At 36.4% G+C, this 25330-nt stretch overlaps 1 protein-coding gene across 5 annotated transcripts in view; it reads right to left on the bottom strand.

The window, feature by feature from the left end:
- LOC126830839 (cGMP-dependent 3',5'-cyclic phosphodiesterase) overlaps positions 1-25330 on the bottom strand; it is a 157536-nt gene that overhangs the window by 97596 nt on the left and 34610 nt on the right. For 2 of the 5 annotated variants that reach the window (XM_050561270.2, XM_050561272.2), the window contains exon 1: positions 5614-5911. The exons of the other annotated variants lie outside the window; for them this stretch is intronic. In XM_050561270.2, the coding sequence (XP_050417227.1) occupies positions 5614-5793 (180 nt within the window). In that variant the 5' untranslated portion in view covers positions 5794-5911. Of the gene's footprint in view, positions 1-5613; positions 5912-25330 lie in introns of those variants that run through there. 5 annotated transcript variants of the gene reach the window in all.

Raw genomic sequence — 25330 nt, 5'->3', positions numbered from 1 at the left:
CTTTTGATGTTATTTACGACATTTTATTGCTTAATGATGAATAAATACTATAATATAAGGTGATTTGTTTACGTCACGTGACTTCTCGCTCACTTTTCCAGCATTATCCGTTTCTTTTCAATTTCTATAAATCTTGACAAATTGTTTATACCGATACTTTGATTTTCTAAAGGAATCATTGATTTTCAGATTGAAATAAATTTTATCATTCACTTCAGCGTCGTACGTACGTGTCATGCATAACAAAGCTGTCCGTGATCCGAAAAATTGCTAAATCAATGGACACTTTTTGACATAGTACTTATGTTTTATAGTTTAATTTACTATCCTTGTATTATATAATGCATCCTCAAGAAGGTATACGCTTGAATGAGAAAAAACGAGTTTTCAAGGGTAGCTATAAAAATAGGTACGGCCGAATGAACACAAACTTTTTTTTATGTTTTTTCATTAAAGGAGCTAAATCGCTAATATTTGGGACCTAGAAATTGACACAAGTGGGTCGCAACTCATATAATACCGTAATATGAATGTATATAAACTGATTTACATTCAATCGTTTCCGTTTTTAGTCTAATTTCAAATCAGTTATGTTCCGTGAAATAAGCCAGCAGTCTCAATCGAGTGCAAATTCCTAGCGTCTGGTTATTCCAGTCTACATAAGCCGTTTGGTTTGGTGCAATATGTCTAGCCTCGTTCCTCTAGTCTCTTGCTAGAACTGGGGCTGAAATGCATTATGGTACACGATTCGTGTACCAATGGTAAAATATTTATTTTGTCTTAAATATTGGATATCAGAAGCCCACCTATTTCCTGTAAGATCACAGCATCAATGTTGTTTTAAATTGACAAATAATTCGTGTTTTAAATGTTGAAGATTTTGGATGATATTGAGTTAGAGACTTAGCTCCTTTAAAGCAAAATTTTGCTTGTGTGTTTTCAAATAAAGTTCTATCCCTGCATGCATTTTAAGTTTCATCAAAATCAGATGAAAATTGTGACCACAACATTCATATACCATATTTTTACGCTATTTGAGTACGAGGGGCGTCGATTTTGTCCGTCAGTTTCGGTCCGATTTTTACGAACTCAACCATCCTTAGGGTGTAACGGTGATATATTGGAACGTTTTTTTTAATGGGATAAAAATTGTGACCTCTATCGGGTCCACACGCTAAAAACATGAGTTTTCGTACAATCAGGGGCCATTATTCAGGAAGTTATGGTCCGATATGCACGAATATCCAAAGGAATCGAGATCTGTGGGTTATAAACATACATTTCAAGTTTAAACCAAATCGAATAAAAATTGTGACCTCTACAGTGTTCACAAGCTAAAAACGGGATTTTTCGTACAATCAGGGGCCATAATCCATGAACTTACAGTCCGATACATGCCATTATCGAAAGGAACCGAGATCTTAGGGTGATAATCCTATATTTCAAGTTTCATTGAAATTGGATAAAAATTGTGACCTGTAGAGTGTTCACAAACAATTGTGGACGGAGGGAGGGTCGGACGGACAGGGGCGACGACAATATACGTCCACATAAAAATGTGGGCGTATAAAAATGTATATCATCATGTTGGAAATTTTTTGAAAGATGATAGAATATATCTTTATAGAGGAACGAAATACCAATGAGTATGACTTATGTATAAATGTAAGTTTGTTCATTTGTCGTGGGGTGGTCAAATTTATGTAATGTTAAATTGTTAATCTACTTTTTTTTACTGTTCCAAAAATGCCATGGAATTGTATGTTAGATTTCTATAAACATTTTCTTGAATGGGTTTAAAGAATTAAACAGTATTCGAAGGAGATATTGTATAGATACTGTAATCTAAATGATTATGAAGGACAATCTATGTATACCCTTTTATTAATACCACCTAGGTCCAGTTTAATTAATTTTCCAACAATGTCACTGATTCGAAATTTGGTATAATTTGTACAATCTTTGTAAGGATTGTGTTCAAAACATATTGATGTTGTACAGTTCGTGACAGTACTGACCCAGATGTGTACATGTACTTCCTGTTCTGAGATAGGTTTCAAACTTATTACAGATTTCTATGGTGCATTAAATTTTCATTTCAAGTTCACATCCTATTTTGAAACTTGAATTAAATTCTTAACAGGCTATCCTGAACTGCATGTTTTTTATGGTTTCTGTATACAAGCTTATTTCAGATTTTGGTAATAGGTATTTTAAGTGCCATTTTTAGTTATTGTTCAGGGTTCCAGGGGAGACAAATTATGGTCCAGGACTTTGGTGACGAGGGAAAAGATTGGAATATATCAGGATTAAGGCCCGTTCTCACGGTGCGACTTGAAGTAACTACTTGTAGTATCTACATGTAGTACTAATACCCGACGTCTCTGATTGGTCAATTTCATACGATCTGTTGACTGAAATAGGGAGAATGGGGTTGGGAGCTTGTAAAAGTTGGTACGACTAGGGTGTTCTCACGCTGCATCTCGGGTCGATACTACAAGTAGTTACTACAAGTCGCACCGTGAGAATGTTTTTTTTTATAAAATTAATTATAGGAAATATAAAACTTTTTGTAAGCAAAAAAGTGTGGGACGGAAATTTTGAAATAAAATTGAAAAAAAATAACAGTTAAAAGGAATTTAAAAGAAAACTTATATAGATATTTGATTAGTGGACTGTTAGTAAAGCATAAACAAGTTTCAGATAATTTCAATTTTTAACATAATTTATGTGACAACAATTTAATCTTTTCCGTCCCACACCATAGAATTTCACAACAAACGACACATTTTGTTAAAATTTATTAAAATCTGACGAGAAAAAAAAATTATAGGCAATGAAAGGCAAGATATTTAGGTTCATTTAAAATACAAATTTATTTAGCTTGATAAATATTTTTTTTTCATTCTGTATGGTTACCGGTTTTGAAACACACCCTAGTACAGTAAATCTACATTGCATTCAATCATAACAAAGTCGAAAGATTGCGAGTTAGATCATATCCTTTTGATTAGATTGATTAATAATGTAAGACTTACAGTAATACTACACAACATGATGAATTCATATTGATTGACCTCATAGTGTGCTATATTATTTTAATACCAAGAGGACAAGAGCTGTAATAGGAAAAAACTAATTACCAGTTGTTAACAGTAGTTTATTTATAAATAATTGGTATTGGTACCAATTTTTATATTTAATATGTTTATTTGAGGTCCAGAACTATGACTCTGGTTTGTATAATTGAAAATAGTTAACTGATTATTTTTGTCAATAATAATAATAATAATAATGTACTGAGACAAGGACAAGTGCCACTGAAAGGTCTGGGCAATGGGAAAAAATCAAGTCAGTGACAGTAAGGTTTGTGTCCATCTGGAGCAGCCAGCCAGCCGCCACACCTGCCACTGCCATGCAATGCAACGTCGGTGTATGGGGAAAATAAGCCTCTGAGTGGCTACTTATGGGATCCTTCAAAATAGTGATTGGAACGTAGAGGAATAAAACTTTTGGTAATCCATTAAAAATGCTTGATTCTGTAAGGTGTTTTTGACAATAGATTACATCTTCATGTACATTAAAGAATATGGGTTGCTGCAACAGAGGTGGTTCTTATCTTTTTAATCAACTATTTTACTGTCCTTCTAAAATACCAAATAAGCATAAATATCATTCGATGATGATAAATATTTAAAGGAGCTAAATCGCTAATATATTGAACCTAGAAATTGGCACAAATGAGTCACAACATATAGTAATGTAATATGAATTTATATTAAAACTGTTTTACATTCAATCGTGTTCGTTTTACTGTGAATTGTCATCAGATATGTTCGACGAAATACGCCAGAAGTCTCAACCGCAAGTCAGTTTCTAGCGTCTGGTTATTCCAGTCAACACCGATATTATTTATTGCGCATGCTCTCCAAATAAGAATATGATATCACCGTTTGACATGACTTGTGGAATATGTCTAGCCTCATTCTTTGAGCACCTTGTTAAAAATGGCGCTGAAACGCATTATGGTACCGTACACGATTCGTGTACCAATGGTAAAATGTTTATTTTGTCTTAAATATTGGATATCAGAAGCCCATCTTTTCCAGGTAAGATCACAACACCAATGCTGATTTAAATTGCAAAAAAATTTGTGTTTTCAATGTCGAAGATTTTGGATGATATTGAGTTACGGACTTAGCTACTTTAAGTGGTTTAAAGATACATGTACAAGCTTATCAATACTTACTACCAGTAACCGAACAGGGGGTTGTCAGGTAAACACACTAGAACACACTAGTGACATTTTGAAACTTGAAAGATGGACTGACAGTTTCTTAAATTAGAATGGCCAGGCTCAGGAGGGTACGCATGGTTTACTCAAATCCACCCAAAGCTACCCAAATCCACCATTATAAGCTTAAACTAATTATATCAACTTATATGACAATTTAATAATTTATAATTGACCATACTTTATGCCAAATGTTCATTTTTCAAATTACCTTTTCCCAAAAAAGTTTGCAAGTTGTAACCAAATCCACTAAACTCATATCACAATAATTTATATCGATTCGATATCATATTTGATTAGTACTTAATCCTTATTATACCTACTAGTACCGTTCTTTGCCAAATTGTCGGGGGTCACGCTGTCACAGTGGCTAAGTGGGTAAGACGTTGGCTCGCGTGGTTCCCCCTTGTCAGTGATGCAGGACGGAGGGCAGCTGTCTAGTCATTCGGATGAGACAAAAAAACGAGGTCCTGCGTACACATTGGCATGCACGTAAAAGATCCCTTGACAGTTGGAATTCGATATAAGGTAGGCCGTAGTGCCGCTGTCCTGGGAAAATTTCCCTCATAGAACACTGCATGGCATATGTGCGTCTTTATTAGCCCAGTTCGGAGCAATACTGTAGGACGTTAAACCCCATTTCATTTCACTGCCAAATTGTCATTCTTAGTTAAAAATAGTAGTAGTGTTTTTGTGTCAAAAATGCCCCTCAAAATGCAATTTCCAAGTAAGTTTGGAAGTTGTAACCAAGGGACATAATTTGTGTATTACACGAAATCGCCTGCTTGAAATAAAAACACTACCGGTTCTTTTAAATTAAAAATGACAATTTGGCAAAATATAGATATAAATTAATTATTATATGAGTTGAAATATTGCTGAATTTGGGTAAATCGTGATGACTGCAACTGTAAGTCTTAGTCTAAGGCTAAGCCTAAAGAAGTACGATTTGTATGATCTGAATGATTCGAAGACGGTAGATAGATATATACTACTAAAGTACTACTCTGTACTACTACTAGCCTAGAGTACTATAGGGCCACTAATGCCTTCATTATACCCCCAGCTAAGATAAGACAAAATGAAAATGAAATAGGGTTTAACGTCCTACTCCGAACTGGGCTAATGAAGACGGAAATAATAAGCCATACAGCACAGTGACAGTGAGTGTGAGTGTGCTATGACTACGAGTATGATGAGGGAAATTTTGCCCGGAAAGTGGCACTACGGCCTACTCTTATATCGAATTCTAACTGTCAAGGGATATTTTACGTGCACGCCAATGTGTAAGATAAGACAAGGTGTCAAAAATAATTTACCTCATTATAAAAATTTTCAGAAATGCCGCTGCTATAATGACTTTGTTTACAACAACTTGAACAAGTCGATGGCGAATCTCCACTTTCCACACGAGTGTCGGTTCGATGTAATCCAAAGCTGTCGGGATTCCTTATGTATAAATAGGCTGATGCAATGGTGTGTGCCAACACTATCACCATGCTGACATGTCAAGTAACGCTCATAAAACACTTTTTCTCAAACCTTTGACGGGAATTTAATTCTTAAATCCATTTCCCCTCACATCGTGACACTCCAGAAGACCGTCTGCATGCAACCAGTCACAGCGCCCTCTTATAACCGAAGGGAGGTAATTTTCAATATCTATTTATTGAAGGGAAGAAAGGTCGATAAGGAATGTGAATCGGAAAAGCAATTTATTACGCCGCTTACTAATTAGTGATGAGGTTTACTCAAGTATTATTAACCAAGAACTGTCACTTTTAGCTTATGTTATCTATGTGAAGGCGAAGAGCGGAGCAATTCTAAAAATACTACAAATATCATTAATATCTCGATTTTAGATTCCGTTGCTTTCTAAACTATTTCTATTCTGCTTTCTACTTCTAGTTTTAGCTATTATTGTCACTTCGTATTGACAATAAAACCATGGCCCTTATTAATACTGTGACTTTAGGGTCCATGATACAACTAGGGAAGCTAAATAGATACCAAGTCGAAATTTGAAGGCTGTTTTTTAAATAAAAGAAATATGACATTGTTCATTGTTGTATACGCAAAGTGTTTAAACCAGGGCTCCCACTTCAACATTTTCACTGTCGGTCATTTCTGATAACGCACAAACACTTTGCAAATTAAATTCATATGTCATTGTGGTTTTTTTTATTTTAGGGTATCGTGAATTCATGTGTATATACACCACTTTGTCGGCATGGTGTACACAAAAAATATGTATTGGGCTAAGAAATGAAATATTAGTAGGGCTTATAATAATTATTTATTAATGAAATATTCCCTTTTGGACATTTAAATAGCCTTTATTATCTAAATTTCTAACGGGAAGCTGACCGGACAATTTGCGATCGTAAATTCTCAACTACAAAACAATCTCTATGGCTAAAAATTTGAAAAAAATAGACAGTCAATCAATAACTAGAAGCGTACACGGTTTACAATAAACACACAATGAAGTGGGTTTTAATCAAATTAAACCGCAAATTCACTATTTAGCCAAGGCATTCTGTCTATATTTTAGTGTAGCCTGTAAATAGTTTAAAGGAACTTTTTCAGTCCATCAAAACTTACCCGTAAATATGTTTTAATGCATAATAAAACTTAATAGTTTTATACAGTTTTGTTCCGGTTTTTTCAGAGAAAGAGAGAGAGAGAGAGAGAGAGAGAGCTGAACACAGCACAACTACTTTTTAGCTAGTCGCCCACTCCTCTGAAGAGGCTCTACTTTAAAGGCTTGTGATCGGCCAATAGAAATTACCGGGTGTGAGCCCTGAGCAATAATTTGCCACACTACGAAACCACTACACCGTTTCGTGGCTAAAACAGAAAAAGTGAAATTAAAATAATTTTTTGTTTTAATTTTTATTCATGATAGCTTATTTATTAAACAGGCATTATAAAAGAGCTAAATCTGTCTATTGCAGGTCTTAATTAAACATACATTATGCAAGAGCTAAATCTGCCTATTGTAAGTCTTTATTTAGGCTTCAGATGTTATAAAAATTATTAATTACAGACAAGCTTAAAATCAACTCTGTAGACCCACGGATGGCTTGGATAAAGTTTGGATTTAAACAGCCTCGTCCATTTAAAATTAAATCAATAAATGGCGGGCCAAGCTAACGTTTACCGTTACTCGCTGATGTCACAACCGGAAACTGGTGATGAAAAGCCTGCCAATCGAGGCTGCCATAGCCATTGAGCATGTTACTTGATAATCGATAATATATGGGTGGAGTTATCATAATTTGTCAATCAAACGATCGCCAATTTTCATAGACGGTGAAGACACAATTGATGCCTATTTCTAGTTTAAACTTCTAACAGTGACAATTCCGTTCAGAACAAAGTAATTTGACTGAAATTTTCAACATTTTCTTTTTTTATCATCTATTTTTGAATTATACTATTCAAAAAAAGTAGGGGATATTTGATTTTTAAGTGTTATTAAAGTCACCTAATGAAACTGACGAAGAAACAAATGACAAAATGAAATGAAGTTCACATTCATCGATTTATTCCAAATGATCGTTAGACTAAGTAAGGCACAGACTGACCATTATAAGGGTAAAATGATACCCGGGGTCAAACAGCAAAGTTACCACAGCATCACAACTAAGTCAGTAACGGGTAAATCCTCCTCTGTTTGCCAAACAAGCATTGATCCGACGTGGCATACTCCTAATGAGACGTCTAAGGTCATTTTGGTCCAGATTGTCCCATTCCTGTTGCAACGCAGCAGCAAGTTCTTGGACATTGGCAGGACGTTGTTGACGTTGACGTAACCTCTGTCCAAGCATGTCCCAGACATGCTCGATGGGGGAGAGGTCGGGACTCAGTGCTGGCCAAGGTAATGTGGTGATGTTCTGTTGTTGGAGGTAACCTGTAACGATCCTGGCCCTGTGACATCTTGCGTTGTCATCCTGGAAGATGAAACGGCGGCCATGACGTCGTGCGAACGGCACAACATGGACTGCCAAGATGTTGTCCCGGTAGTACTGGCCTGTAACACGCCCTGTAACAACATGTAAAGCCGTTCTTCCAGCAACAGTGATGCCTCCCCACACCATAACAGAACCACCCCCAAATCGATCATGTCTGATGACGTTAACGTCTTGGAAGCGCTCGTTTCGACGACGCCACACCCTCCTACGTCTGTCCAAAAAATCAACAGTGAACCTTGACTCATCTGAAAACATCACATTGCTCCAGCGTCGATTATCCCAGTGTTGACGATCCCTACACCAACGACGTCTTGCCTGAATGTGATGATCTCTCAAACAAGGGATCACGCGAGGACGTCGGGCGCGAAGGTGACCCCTATGCAGTCGATTCCGAATCGTCTGGCCACTCACTCTCACACCAGTGTCTGTTTGAAGACGAGCGCTGATCTGATTTGCTGTGATGACACGATTTCTCAAGGCCAAGGTACGGATAAATCGATCCTGGGCTTGAGTTGTCGCCCTTGGTCGACCTGAGCGTGGTCTGTCCTGTACAGATTGTGTATCACGGTATCTGGACCATAGCCTGCTTATGACAGACTGAGAAACATTCATCGTCCGCGCCACAACCGCCTGTGTTGTGCCGATCTGTAGCATGCCAAGGGCACGTAACCTTTCATTTTGGGTAAGCCGACGCATATCAAAATTTGTTTTCTGGTCACTAAAACAATTAAACTGATGTTTCCACCCTGGAATTCAATGCCACAATGACTGTAACATTCAAAGTCAGAGTCGTGCAAATCTTGGGTTGGACCCCCATGATAATCCCAAGCATCACCTGCATTCCATGCGGTAGCTATTGGTGCGTTTGGGCGTCACATGTAACTGGAAATGTTTCTTCTGTTAGGTTCTATAGTGACTTTTTTCGTAGTCATTTGCATATTTTAGTATTATGCCCCCAAAATCAAATATCCCCTACTTTTTTTGAATAGTATATTATAGCAAGAATGGCCAAATCTTTATAAAACTAATGTATCTTTAACTCACCAAGACCATAATCAACTCTCGATGCGGCTGATGATTTAACGTAAACGTGGATCAGAGGGAAGTAATTTGACTGAAATTTTCAATATATTCCCATTTCATTTTCTATTTTGTTTTAAACTATTATAGCGAGAACTGTCAGCTCATTTTATAATCTTACATAATGTGAAATTATTTGAGTCTTTTTTAATTGACTATACAGGTACTAAGGATTGTGATAGATTAGCTATAACACTTGTTTTATTTTAATCCCCCAAAAGCTGAATTAGAAACGGAGTATTTATCCGCCCCCGATCGTAACTGCGCCATTTAGCGAATATATAAAGATAATGCGCAGATCCAGGATTTTGTGTATGCATTTGAGTATATATATGATGAAGTGTGTAGTGCCAACCATGCATTAAAATAATCTATGTAATTTCAGGACTATGGTATCTCAATTTTAATAATTCGCTTTGACTCCACTGGCAAACCTATTCGTTCGCGTATAATAATTATGCCATATCCACAGTCGTATTACCACACTGATCCGCAGTGAATATTCGCTTGGCCGCTACAATCACTGATAAGGATGACAACGATGCGACTTAATGACTACAAAATATTAACTTTTTTCTTTCGACAAATTAAATTCTGAAACATTTTTTTTTAGTATTAGAAAAATAAATAAAGGTGTTTGAAGTATATCTTGATAAAAAATATTCCATATTTAGCGTAAATAGGTACAGAAAATAGTACGCGGAGGCGTAAAATGGGTAAAACGATATAATTTTGCCCGTACCAGTTCATATTACTACGTTCAATGTAAACAACGCACGTGTGACCATCAATTTGACGTTTTTTTTCTGTTTGTTCACTCTTAATTCTTTCAGAAGTACATTTTTTACCGTCTAATCTGATTGACCTGCTCGTGTTTGTTTTAAAACAACAAAAACAAGCCACAGAAGTAATCTTTTTTGGTGTTATCGATGCCACCCTGCTTTGTTGGTACAAAACACACAAAGATTAAATGTACGAATAATAAATATTCTGCTGGCATTTTTATACTAAATACACCGACAGGGATAATGAGGTTTGGTCAGTCTAACAAATATTTTCTTTTTACTTTACGGAAAAGCGCGTCGCAAATTGATTATCTTTACGGCGATAAAGTATTCCATGTGGAAAATGCTCGACACTAGTTTTTCTGAGTAATAAAATTTGCCATTATAAGGTCTACGGTCGGTTGTTTAATGAAATGAAAAATAAATCTATAAAGGAACCATTAAAGCATGAGCAGACATTCTAAATGTAACGTGATTGGAACATAATATACGGTACTCAATCATTATTATTCAACGATGATTACAAGATGGCAGCCAAATATAGAAAGTATACCTGCCGTCTGGGGAATATATTTAATGTTTCGCGACAAAATTTGATTGATGCACCTTTATAAAGCTGGAACATCGATCTTATGAAATAAAATCAACTTTAGTTTATTTTTATATTTAATTGCGATGGCCTTTATAACATTCCTCTGTTTAAAAATATATATATTCCCCTGGGGCTAATTGCTCCTATATGTAAATGAACCCCAAAACTTTTTAAAATAAAAATAAGGTAAATTGTTTATTTATTTTTGTCGACGTTTCGACGAGTGTGCTCTTGTATTTAAGCTTGACAAGAGAGAGAGAAATGGGGTTTAACGTCCACTCGGGACTAACATAGGGTTCAATTTTATTTCCATAATTCGCTTGCGCGTAGATGTCTTTAGCAGTGGGAGGAAACGGGGGGGGGGGGGGGGCGGAGAAAACCCACGAGGTTGGACAGGCAACCTTACTTCTTGTCACGTACAGCCGGGGAATCGAAACCAAGCCAGTTGACTCAATGACAGACTTCGTGATACAGCGCACACGTGCTAACCATTCAGCCCCCCCCCCCCTTGCTTGATAAAGATCACAATAAACAAAGTAAAACGAATTCACATTCATCATCAGTAGCGAACTAGGAGGGAGGGGGACAAACATCAAACATATCTTTTTTTTTTGACGGGGGGGGGGGGGTGATTTTTATGCTAGAAAAGCTTACAATTATATCCATTTTCCATAGCAAAATGGGGGTGGAGGAAGGCTTGTGGGTGGCACGTCACAAACCAGTGTCTACGGCCCCGTCTTATCTAAATACTAAGAACACTGCAGTAACACAACGTGGCTAGACTGTTAGGATATCAGTGAAAATTAAACATGTTGCCAGACAACGAAACACACGCACATGAGCAGTAAGGCTACGTCGTTCAGTCATTTACCAGTTGCTAAACGACCCCTACACATTGAAAAAGACCAGCTAGTAAATAGAGCCCCCTAATATTTCGTAACAAAGAAGAAGAACCTTGAAATTTAGGGACAACCAATGACAATTTCAGAAAGGTAGGTTAACAATTGCAGGCTATAAAGTTCTAATAATTATTAGTAACAAATTTTAAGCGACATAACTCGGTGATTATCCACAAGATGACAATCAATAGCATCTAGGCCTATAGTAGACAACCCGTACAGATTATTGTAGCCCCTTGTGTCTATCAATTATGTGAACGACAGATTCCATAACAAAGGGCCATTACTGTGGAAGTCATGATCGAATATCATAGGTTTCTTTCCACTGAATAAGTTAAATAACGAAGTCTCTAATATAAATTTCAGAAAGAAGCTAACAAGATTTTCAACAAAGGGGGATGACTCTATTGGCGTTATTATCACTGAAAATCAATATGGTCCTTCCTGTCAATAGTATAGACATTCAACATAATTTCAGAAGCTATCAAGGGAATAAATCTAGAAGCTGTTTTCCCTCTATCACTATAGTATCTATCATCGCGAAAACCTTAAAGAATATAGTAAAAAAAAACCCACGCTTGTATGGATATACTACTTCTGAATTTTATTAACATGCTACGTTTCAATACACATACAGGTATCGTTATCAAGCAAATAATTATTTTTAGTGAAATCTATTTCTATATGTCTTATAAGGATTAAGAATATAGTATATTTAAACTTAATCTTTGTCAGGAATTGTATTTGTCAATGAATATTAATCAAAATTTCAAAAGAATTATCACAAAGCTGCGATTATTTCCCTTAGCTAGCAACTTGTTCAGAAGATACCAAAACATTTCGCCAGAATGTCCATTATGTAAGTATGATTATGAAGATTTATTCCATGTTATATTAGAATGTAAATAATACACATTTAAGAGTAACCTTTTTACCGAAAAAATATATTTGTCAGTATCCCAATGATTTTAAATTTGGTCAGTTATGTGTTGATTATGACTATAACACCCTTTCGTCTTTATCGACATTCCCCCTTGTCAGTGATGCAGGACGGAGGGCCTGACAAGGACAGCTGTCTAGTCCTTAGGATGAGACGAAAAACCGGGGTCCCGTGTATACATTGGAATGCACGTAAAAGATCCATTGGCAGTTGGAATTCGATATAAGAGTAGGCGATAGTGCCGCTGCCCAGGCAAAATTTCCCTCATAGCACACTGTATGGTGTATGCCCGTCTTCATTAGCCCAGCATAGAAGCAGAACAGTAGGACGTTAAAACCCATTTCATTTCATTTCATTTCTTTATCGACATATCTCCAAACAGCACTTTCTCTCAGACGTTTGAATTTATGAAGTTTTAGTAGTTAATAATGGTACAGGCACTATATATGATTATCATTGTTTAATAAAATACATGAATAATTCAACTTTTAATGTTTGCAATTCTGTAAATAGTTTCGGCTAATATGTAATATGTATATAGGAATATTTTGTATCTATGGATCATACGATCTTATTGCTGAATAAAGCATTATTATTATTATTATCATCCAGAAAAATATTCTGCGTTATCAACATAATTTGAGAATAGGTGAATGGCTAGATTAACCAGTCCTTTCTTTACATTATCATAAACAAAGTCTAAGAGAGGTAACTAGTCTTAAAACAAGTTATTGGCGCCCATGAAATTAATTTAAGAATGTCATTTCAGAAAATCCACTTGATTGCATTACCAGTTCAGTATCCAATAATCTTAATTTTTTTATTGTAAAATTTTTCTCTTCATGAACCATATCTTATGTTTTTTTTAAAATTAATCCTAAATCGTCGTCACGATTCGTGTTTGTTTATTGCGGGAAGAGGCGCAACTCTTACTTGACTTGGCCAAAGATACTGGATAATCAACCGGACCCTCCGTACGTTGAAGACTTACATGATCGGAATACTTCACACCAAATTTTAAACCTAATTTGGTTGGGGATTTTTCCGATTTAGGTACACTAATTAAAGAAATTAAGTATTATGTTTTACGTTTTAGTAGGCCTACGTGTTGTTTTACCTTGTGTGCTTTGTATCTAGATTCATAATTTATAGATATTTCAGGGTAAACCGGGATGGGATGTGGGGAACGGACGTGGCAGCGTATGTAAAATTGAAAATCGCAGAAGTTCGCTACAAACCCGCAAATCTTACGAAACAAAGATATGAGACACATTTATTTCTATTTCATCTTTATTCGCATTAGCAAAATAAACACTCTACATAAGATGCCCTTTTGGTTTACTGGTATACATTAAAAATTGGTGGAACTGGTAACTGTAAAATAACGGAGAGACCCCTATCTAATTTGAATACCTGGTCGCGGAAACTAAGTTGTGTATCATAAGCAAGGTTTAAAACTTGGCTAGCAGAGTAGCAGTCATAATTTAAAAAGAACGGTCAAATTTGGCTTAGTTTAAAGTGCCTCCTTTCCACCTTTGATAAGATTTGTTTCTTTTCTGCATAAAGGAAAAAAAATATTATGTCTAGGCCTAGGAGCCCACGCTAGCCTATTAGTTGATCTGTCTCTGTTTAGACCGTAGAAGGACTATCTATAGAGTGAAACTAATTAATATTATAAAAGCAATATTTTTCACACATGGGCAGGTTGAATGACGAGCACAATTTACGATGAATGCAAGAAAAGTAACTGTTTCCAAGAAATACTGACAAAATGCTAGGGACGTCTGGTTGCTTTAAATATGTAAATTGTAGTTATCAAAGTGATTCAGTTCATATTTTACCGCGTTTCTGCAATCTCCCAATTCTAAGCCTGACATGCGAAATTAATGATTGGTCGATCACATTCCACATTTTAAAATATTTAAAAATATATAATGATGTTAAAGTCAATTATGAGGCTAAAGATAGTTGTTTAAGTTTAATTTGATACAGATCTAAAACTGATGCTTTCATAAAATTTGGGATTATATTTATATACAATACAGGATTAAATTTCGAAGGTCGACTAATATTCTTTCAGAATTTTACTTATCGCTTTCTCTCTCACGAGGCGGATAAATCGATGACATTTCACTTAGATGCAGGCTTCTTTGATGGGTAGCTGCACGCGACGACTTCCTAGCCAGATCAATGTGACAACTTTGCCGTTAGTATCATTTCTTGCCAATCTTACCCGGTAACGTGACTAGATATCCAAAGCTTTAATAGACACGACAATTTACCTCGGACGTTAATTCCTTTCTGAGCGCCCGATACATGCGATAATTGCATGCGATTAATTACTTTTGTTGTCACGAAAAAAAATAATTACCAAGGTGTCAGGCAATTGTTATGATCCCGATTTAACTTCCATGAAATACCAAAAGATATTTCCTTGAAGAGTTCCGCAACGTACATCAACTATCGACCTTTTATTTTGTTAAATCAGATAAACTGCAACATAATTTGTCTATAAATATTTTACTATAGATTGCACTTCTACATAACAACCGATAGCTGTGCTTCACCATTTCCCCACGTAAATTCACATATTCATGGAAATTACACCGTCTGTGTGAAATTTCACCAGTTAAACTCGCGTACATCAATTGCTAAAGTCGTTTTGTAAGTAGTGTAGATCCAAGTATACAGGTTGTCCTCGGGTATCAACAAAGCTATCATCGCAATATAATGAACATATCAAGCAACGGACATCCAAGATACAGACACTGGACTCCACCGTGTTCAGATTGAACCACCGCCCATTACATTTATCTGTGAAGTCAAATTGTAGCAAGTCTACTTTAAATCCACTGTGTAAAACAGATTTAAAGTTTGGACCTTTTCGATCGAGATATCTTCCAGATGCAATAAGGATGTGTTCCATTTAAGATACCAAGATTGGGTAAACTACAAGATTTAAGCTTAGGCAATGTTCAAGATACAATGATTTGAAACTCTTTAAAATAAATTAACATTTGGGTCGTCTCCAGGATAGAACAATCTCGTGGATCATCATATACTGCGCAAGAGTCGCAATTGGACTCGTGTGGGTGGCGAGAGGGGGGGGGGGGTCAAAATTTAGAGAGGATCTTTTCACGAATTCAACTGATCATCTAAAGAAAGGTCGATGTAATACTGTCCAATATAGGAACATTGCTGTCACGAGTTCCCAGTAAACCTTTGATAATAAGCACGAATTCGGCGTCCAAGTTTGGCTATTGTCAAAGAGAGCGATGGCAATGTGATTACCTACCTCGATTGTGGTTGTCGTAAACAAGAAAGATATATGAATTCATCAACAAAGCTTAAAATACAAAAACTGATTCATCAACAAAGACTGGAGGTTTATCACCCTCGTGTGCATTGGTTGATTCATCATTGTAGCGCAAATCAGAAATTTCCTCGATTCTGATTGGCCGAAATGTGTGGTCAAATGGACAATAAACCCCCTCTAAATCATCAAGACGAATTACCAGCGACTATGGAGAATCCAAGCATTTTTAATTTGCAGGAAAGCGAGGACGGCCTTAATCTATTGAAAATGTTTTGAAAAACGAACGCAAGCACGTGGCCATATAACGACTTTTTAAAATTATGTTGCCTTTAATATACAAAGATTGATTCACGGTACAGAGGCTGGTTCAAAAACAAGGGCTTTAAACCATTTTCACGGTAGAAAGTTAAACATGTATGAGGCGAGGAATATCTTCGAATGTAAAGATTGTGCAGTTTGTGCTATTTTCAAATTTTACATACTTCATTAACGAAATACATGTATAGGGATATCAACGGATACCTAGCTCGGGAATGCATCGATCCTGGCATTTTTTAAACCGAAAGGATGACTGCAAAGAACTTAAATAATACATTTGAACTGAGGGTCGTGTTATGTGTATTTTACACGGTCAGTTATCGCTGACATTATGTTCGTTGTTTAAAAATTCCCCCAACACGCGCGCTATTTCAAACAGCTATATAAAACCAGCCATTAACCGATAAATACTCAGTAAATATCTTTTTAACGACTGTCCTATTGTTTGAGCCTCTTATACGTATTAAAATATATCATTCTATCCTTCTAAAACACATTATCTAATTCCAGCGAGACCAGTGATATTTTACAGCCTTCAAAACGGCTTGAGTTTATAATATCGCGGGGATTATGGGTGATTTGTGACAATAATTGTATTATATTGATTTTTGGTAAGAAACCTCATGCAAGCATGTAAAAATGATCTTTAATGCAAAATAATTTTTGTTTGGGATTCGTAATCTATTTTTGAGCTTCTGATGAAATGATTTGAATATACTGTATAAGGATGACGACCATGTATGTCATTTGAGAGGAAATGAACTCCACTTTATCTTCTTGTTCTTCCTTTCCTTCCTGGTGCATTAACATCAAAATAGCCTAGTCATTGATTCTTGTCTAAAAATATAATGTTCCGTTTAAAATGAAATGCACGGAAATGAGGTTGGCGTCTATACTTTTCTGTACCAACCGTGATAATTATACGGCCATACCCCATGCAATGTGCTATAAGGGGGTTTGTGCCAGTGTCAATAAGAACTTGTTTGTTCATCCCATTCGAACGACTAGATCCATTCCTTTGCGATGCTCTCCGTCCTTCACCCCCAACAATTAGTAGCAGCCACCCGGTTGGACACAGTAAATTGGACCTGTCAATAATGTACTGACTATTCCTGAATGAAACGATTTCAATACATAATTAATAAATGTGTTTTTTAATATCGGCAACTCTACTGATTATATACCAGAATGATTTATTATTTACATGTTAATACAGCAACAGCTAATGCTGTATTTACTTTTTATACAGCAAATGACATGTATATCAAGGGTTAGATAGGGTAGCATCAGTAGAATGCTTGTATCGTACTCGCAGGTTTCATTAAAAGATATCTTATTACAATGATTTTTGTTCACAACCAGTTAGATGAACGTACCGATTAGCCACTGAGTTAATGAAGACGGGCATATGCCATACAGTGTGCTATGAGGGGATCTCGCTCTGGCAGCGACTTCATAAACCATACACTAGAGTTCAAACACCGCAAACCTGGCATCTGTATTTATAAACCACTGAATGAAGGAGAAAACAGAACTGAGATACGGTACATCTTTACTAATAAAGAATAATCCACAGCTAGGAGCTATACGTCTTTATAAACTAGAATGAATTCCAAGTATTAAATCTGCTGGTCTAAATAGGTTTAGTGACTTTCCTTTCATGTTGATCAGCTCACCGTGTCATTTCCGATTCCAGCTACTCTCTCTGTCCTTTTCAATCCTATCTTACATCCGTGCAAATTGAAAGCAGATTATGGTTTTGATCGATATTCAGCCACTAGACATAATCAACAGTATGGGTACAGAATAATCTCATGCTAGCTTCTTTCACTTCTACTTGTAAAAATCCTGGACACTAAGACCATACCATTAACTTTATACATTGACTGATAATCTCAAGCAATGAAACAAAATGGAATGTATCTTATTTTGGGAAGAACAGAAGAAGTATTGATCAGATATTAAGAGTCAAAATGATGAAGATGCTTTTCATAAACATGTAATACAGATACAGAATGCCTACATAATAATGAACCCACTGATTGGATACGACATATGTAACTTCAATCATTAGATTGAGATGACTGATAAGACCCTGAAATAGTAGCTATTCCATTATGTGTTTCCAAAGATTGCATAGCGATTAGATAATGATAGTTTTCCTTTAAGAGATAAGTGTATGCACGACCATAATGAGTTACGCCCATGAGCCTATCGCAGCATATATTTCTAAAAATATAAGACTACTCACTACTAGTAGTATTCCTAAATATATGAAGATTGGCTACCAATAATCGATCTAACCCAACCACAAACACTTATCGCATTAAGAAAATCTGTGGTCAAGGTTTCTATTTCCAGATCTTCAGTGAAAGATACGACAGTAATTGAGCCGCTGATTAAATTAATACACCGACTTATTATGGAGAGATTAAAGCGGAAAGTGATTAGCAAGACCTAGGATATCTGTCAGATGGAGCTTTAGATTAACAGACTAAACCAGCAGCGCCACGACTAGGTGTTGACGGTATAGACACGGCCTTACCAACACATGACAGTGATGAATTATTACTGGAGAAGTTTGTCCTCTATTCCTTTATTGATTAAAGACAGTCTCAGACACTCGCCAGTAGATACAGCCACTGATGATATCCTAACATCATTAATGTATCTTTAAAGATAGTTCTTAAAGCTTTGAAGATTAGGTCATGTTAAATGATGCGATGATAATTGCAAAACCCGAATCAGTCAACTATGGTGAACACCTTTGTCTTGCAAGAAGTGAAAGAAATCGTGTTTGTAACTCGGTAACGCATCTTGGGTTATGCCAATTCAGTCAAAGAATGACCTTAAAATATTCTTCCGATCAGCCTGTTTCTCAATCATCCCCGTTTAATAGGTATTGCTGACGAGACATATTTTTAAAGAGATCATGTCTGGACCTTGTTAGTTGCGGCTACTTCTGGAGTTCATTTGGACATAGAAAATACGCCCTATACAGTTACAAACTGCTTTTTTTTACATTCCGGGAACACTGAAATTAAAACTCGTTTAATGAGATATAAATCAGCTATAGAAAATGGCAATAGACATCTTCAAATACAGGGGTTAATTAAAATGTGGCAAACTTTCACTTTTATCTGGGATGAATGTAAATGGTATGTATCTATTACAGATATATCCTCCACCCAGAACCTTCGAATATTTCAATCAGGAAATCCACGTTTAAGCGGCCATCTTATTTTCCCATTTAAGTATACGAATAAAGATTACCTTGTAAAAAATACCGTAAATTGGTGAAGAATTGCAGAGAATGACAATTATTGAACTAAACTGAGTTAACACTAACCCTAGCCCTTGTGCTTGTTTATTGTACAGTGTCCCAATAAATAGTTGCCTTACCCTAACACTGAATACTGCGGTTACGAATTACCCCTTCCTTACACAGCAATATACCATAATACAACTGTGACACCAGCAACATTTAGAGATTTACTAACAAAGCACTTTTCTAAATTACGCGAAAAAGGTTTTTCAATCTTTTCCATAGACCGTACTGTAAACAAACAGAAGAAAATACTCTCGAATTGTTTTTAATCAGAGATTTAAATCTGTAAAGGATGTCTTAATGCAAGGTGATTAAAAGATACTTATTGCGGAATGTGGGCAGAAAAAAAGCAATACAACAAAAGAGGCATGGGGAAGGTTTACATAATCTGATCGAATATAATCGATTTTTGTAGTCGCGTTGGAGAGAAGTATATAGGAATTGATCCTGGTAGCACAAGTTCAAGTCTCTCTGGGGATTTGACTTGTCTTAAACACTGAATACTCTCATTAGCATTCGACCACATCATCCATAATGATACTATAGTATATGAACAGTGTAGGGAGCTATGCACCATGACTGATATAGACAACATAACAATAAGATGCCCATCAGCAATCTTGAAGAAAAGTTTGAAATTCGAGATAAACATGGAACCTCCACAAGAACAAATATACAAAGAAATATCGTCAAATTCTATAAAAAACAAGCCAACAGTGAGGCTGATGTCCCCCGCCGAAATAGGAAAATAATTAGAGGACACATATAAATTTATCACAAATTATCTTTTACAAAGTATTGAACAATCAAACAGTATATCTTTACTTATAGTCTAAGCATACAATGTTTTTGATGGAATAATTATAGCATATTAAGGGGAAAACATGCTCTATGCCTACAGATCTAGAGTTTGGTTGTATCAACGGGTCTATTTTCCATCTTGCTGCAAGTTGTGCAAAGTTCACTGTTTTCTTTCTGTCATTAAATGTCAATTCATTATTGCATACTACATATTTAATTAATTTATAATAGTTTCTTTTTCAATTTGTTTTTTCCATTTATTTGTTTATTTACCTTGCCTATATTCATTGTATTGGATTGTATTGGAATTGCTCAATTGATGCTTTTATCAATACCTGGTTATAATATTATGACATGTAATGTGGCAAGTTGAGTCGGGACATGTAGGCTATAATGTAACCTAAATGTATACATAAGTGGATTTCGTTTCATTTTTTTCGAAAATATTGTACAGATAAAAGAGGAGGAATTACAGGGGTAATACATTGGAAAGCTTCTTCAAGAACTAAAGCATAAACTATATAAACGAGCTTATAAAAAGGAAAAGTTTGTATAAAGACGTTTCGTTTGCACAACTGGGTGATGATAAATCACGTTTTGTCTTTCTAGCAGACGACACCGTTTTACGGCGAAAGCACGCGCTCTATTTGTGACGCTTAATTTGAACCCATTTTAATAGTCCCCTGCTTTCTTCGAAAGGCGGGGGACAATAAGCATGAACATTTACTCAATTCGAAGATCAACCAATCAAATTGTTTATCTCTGCTTACCATAAGCGGAACGGACAGACAGACAAACAGACAGACGGACGAACCCATTTTAATAGTTCCCTGCTTTCTTCGAAAGGTGGGGGACAATCAAAGTAGGAGAGTTATTGTTTTCCAAAGTCTCGACCAATCAAATTGCGTATCGCTCTGCTTACCCTGAGCAGAAAATGCTCATTATCAAACTTAGTCAAGGTATTACTGTAATGAAACTATACACCAAGTTTCATCAATCTCACTTAATTAGAACTAAAGTTATCGTGTCCCAAAGCATCAACCAATCAAATTGCTTATCTCTGCTTACCCTAAGCGGAAAATGCTCATCTTCGAACTCCATCAAGGCATTGACCTAATCAACACATACACCAAGTTTGAACATTCTAGCTCAATTAGGAAGAGAGTTATCGTGCCCCAAAGTATCAACCAATCAAATTGCTTATCTCTGCTTACCCTAAGCGGAAAATGCTCATCTTCGAACTCCATCAAGGCATTGACCTAATAAACACATACACCAAGTTTGAACATTCTAGCTCAATTAAAAGTTATCGTGTCCCAAAGCATCAACCAATCAAATTGCTTATCTCTGCTTACCCTAAGCGGAAAATGCTCATCTTCGAACTCCATCAAGGCATTGACCTAATCAACACATACACCAAGTTTGAACATTCTAGCTCAATTAGGAAGAGAGTTATCGTGCCCCAAAGTATCAACCAATCAAATTGCTTATCTCTGCTTACCCTAAGCGGAAAATGCTCATCTTCGAACTCCATCAAGGCATTGACCTAATAAACACATACACCAAGTTTGAACATTCTAGCTCAATTAAAAGTTATCGTGTCCCAAAGCATCAACCAATCAAATTGCTTATCTCTGCTTACCCTAAGCGGAAAATGCTCATCTTCGAACTCCATCAAGGCATTGACCTAATCAACACATACACCAAGTTTGAACATTCTAGCTCAATTAGGAAGAGAGTTATCGTGCCCCAAAGTATCAACCAATCAAATTGCTTATCTCTGCTTACCCTAAGCGGAAAATGCTCATCTTCGAACTCCATCAAGGCATTGACCTAATAAACACATACACCAAGTTTGAACATTCTAGCTCAATTAAAAGTTATCGTGTCCCAAAGCATCAACCAATCAAATTGCTTATCTCTGCTTACCCTAAGCGGAAAATGCTCATCTTCGAACTCCATCAAGGCATTGACCTAATCAACACATACACCAAGTTTGAACATTCTAGCCCAATTAGGAAGAGAGTTATCGTGTCCCAAAGCATCAACCAATCAAATTGCTTATCTCTGCTTACCCTAAGCGGAAAATGCTCATCTTCGAACTCCATCAAGGCATTGACCTAATAAACACATACACCAAGTTTGAACATTCTAGCTCAATTAGGAAGAAAGTTATTGTGTCCCAAAAAGTGTGACGGACAGACAGACGGACAGACAGACAGACAGACGGACAGACAGACAGACGGACGAACCCATTTTAATAGTCCCCTGCTTTCTTCGAAAGGCGGGGGACAAAAAACAACCCAAAAACAACATTTGGTATGTAAACTCGGATTTTTCTTGGGAAATAACGATAGTAGTCCATGCTTTAAAGACAAAAACATGACGTATACTCGGTGATCCATAATGCGGATGTTAATTTGAGGTCAGCAGATGATCAAAGATGAGCCTAACTGGTCTTTAACTATGACTGGCCTGCGGATGCAGGTTGAAGAAATTTGAACCTTGAAAATATTTCTATTGTAGTTCCGTATTCAACTAGTTTTGGAATGCTTAACCCGAAATGCAGATCGTTTTGTCTTTATCAAATTAACAAACCAAAAAACAACATTTGGTATGTAAACTCGGATTTTTCTTGGGAAATACCGATAGTAGTCCATGCTTTAAAGACAAAAACATGACGTATACTCGGTGATCCATAATGCGGATGTTAATTTGAGGTCAGCAGGTGATCAAAGATGAGCCTAACTGGTCTTTAACTATGACTGGCCTGCGGATGCAGGTTGAAGAAATTTGAACCTTGAAAATATTTCTATTGTAGTTCCGTATTCAACTAGTTTTGGAATGCTTAACCCGAAATGCAGATCGTTTTGTCTTTATCAAATTAACACTGCCTTCAACTGTTAATTGTTAATACAATGTACTCGTGGAAGATATTTAATTCTACATTATGAAGAAAGTACATGGAATAAAGAATCGGCAAGGATTCCTTAATGCCATACAAAAATTAATTTGACACGTGATTCCATTACGTTATATACACACCATAAAATAAATCCACTACAATCAATAATCAAATATTCAGTTCATGGCAATTCGTGATTTGTTGAGAAAACGAAGAAAATCGCAAGTATGTTATTTTTTACTGGCCACATAATAGCTATTAAGTTTGATTACGACAACGTTTATCCATTAGATGAGGCGAGAACCAATCGCCAATCATAAGCTGATTAACATCCTATCGTGAATCATTATCTACGGAGACATGTTTGTGTTATATAAGACTTATCGTCGGTCGATCTGTTACTGATTTATTAAGTTTATGAAAATAAAACTAATTCTCGTCGACAAAGTAAAAAAAGATACACACATAGAAAGCGTAATACAACAATTACATCAATGCAGCTCAAATTTCAAAATCATGCCCACAACCACCCTGGTAAACAAGCATCGCTTACTGCTCGTTTCATGACCCTTGATCATTCAAACCACCCCGTGTAATAAATAAAGTTGGTTTTCCAACGCAATAGTGGCGTTATAATGGGAACAATGCAGTATTTTCATACTGGTGGAACCAATGAATAAGTAAATATAACAATTATAGCAGCATTGTAAACGTCATTGCTACACAGATTTACCTTCTATTAAGCGATTCGCTTGGCAAAAAAGATAAAAGAACAGGCTTTGCTATTCTTTTACATGGGTTAGAGGTTTATCGAGTTTTTCGTCATTAACATTGTTGGGACTAACATACTGAAATATTCATGTTTCATTAACTGTTCAGAGTTTAACACTGACATTTGTCGTTAACGAGGGTAGGATGTGCTTAAAAGGGCATGAACAACAGTTCCGATTTACAGGTTCGCACCCCCACCCCCCATTATGATTGTGCTACCACCCAACCCACCCCCTCTCCGCGGCTATTCCACCCCGCACCCCTTACACAGAGAAAGAAATACTGGATGCAAGATATTTCCACACGCATTTTAGTAAATTATTTTACTATTTAGAATAATTTGGTTATAACGGGTATGTTTTTTGGGCAGTGATTAGATACATTATTTTTTGTGGGATGGGGATGGATCTCCGTATGGTAGTACCAGGTCAGTTGCAAATCAGAGTAAATAAATACTTTTAATGGCATTGTAAACATAAACATCAGATCGATTACACAATTTGCCTGTCCATCACACGCGTAGATTCTGTAGCCTAACCAAATCACCCCCATCTTGCATTAATATTGGAATATAAAATCTTCCTACATTTCTGCACCAATTTCTGCTCAGAGGCGCATTCTTCGAATATGAATTGCCGAAGGTTCTTTTCCATTACACCACGTTTGTCAAGAAACTTCGCAGGGAAATCCTGAGGAACGTTCTTGACCACCAACTGGATCGACCTCCTGTATATTGCGCCAGCGACTTACTCAATCATCTATCGTGACTCCGCACTACATAAACGTCATAGGCTAAGGAGGCGAGAAAAAGTTTTCAATTAAGTCCAGGACGAGAGAGATTTAGGCCAGGGTTCTGATTGATGATGAAAGGAAATGGCCATATACATGGTGCCATGGACAAGGAAGATTGCGTCTTGTAAAGATGCCTCTCTTGATTATGTCCCCACTGCTAGCTTAAACGCTTCCAGTTCAATCTAATTATTACAAAAGCCAGAATTGAAGATGGCTATCCGACATAAGACATTTAGAAGGCTGGCACGTTCTCAACAACCCGTTTATGCACCCCTTTCCAGTAATCCGATTTAGATGACGTCCTCGTCTTTCGCGGCAATAAATTGCCACTCGTGCAAATCTGACAGACGTGAGATTTGTCTTTCGGCAGACGATTAGTTTAAACATAATTCCGACTTGGAATTCCATTATTCCGGAAACAAACCAATAATCCTTTATTTGGTCGAATGATATTCTCCCGACGGCCTGTTCAATAAAGCAATCTCTGTGCCGCTAGCTGTTGTGTTTTCGCCGTGATTTAAAGGCAAGAACA

This window comes from Patella vulgata, chromosome 8, assembly GCF_932274485.2.
Source record: "Patella vulgata chromosome 8, xgPatVulg1.2, whole genome shotgun sequence".
Classification (NCBI taxonomy): Eukaryota; Metazoa; Mollusca; class Gastropoda; family Patellidae; genus Patella; species Patella vulgata.
The sequence above is the reverse complement of the archived record's forward strand: the minus strand, read 5'-3'. Positions and strand labels throughout refer to the sequence as shown.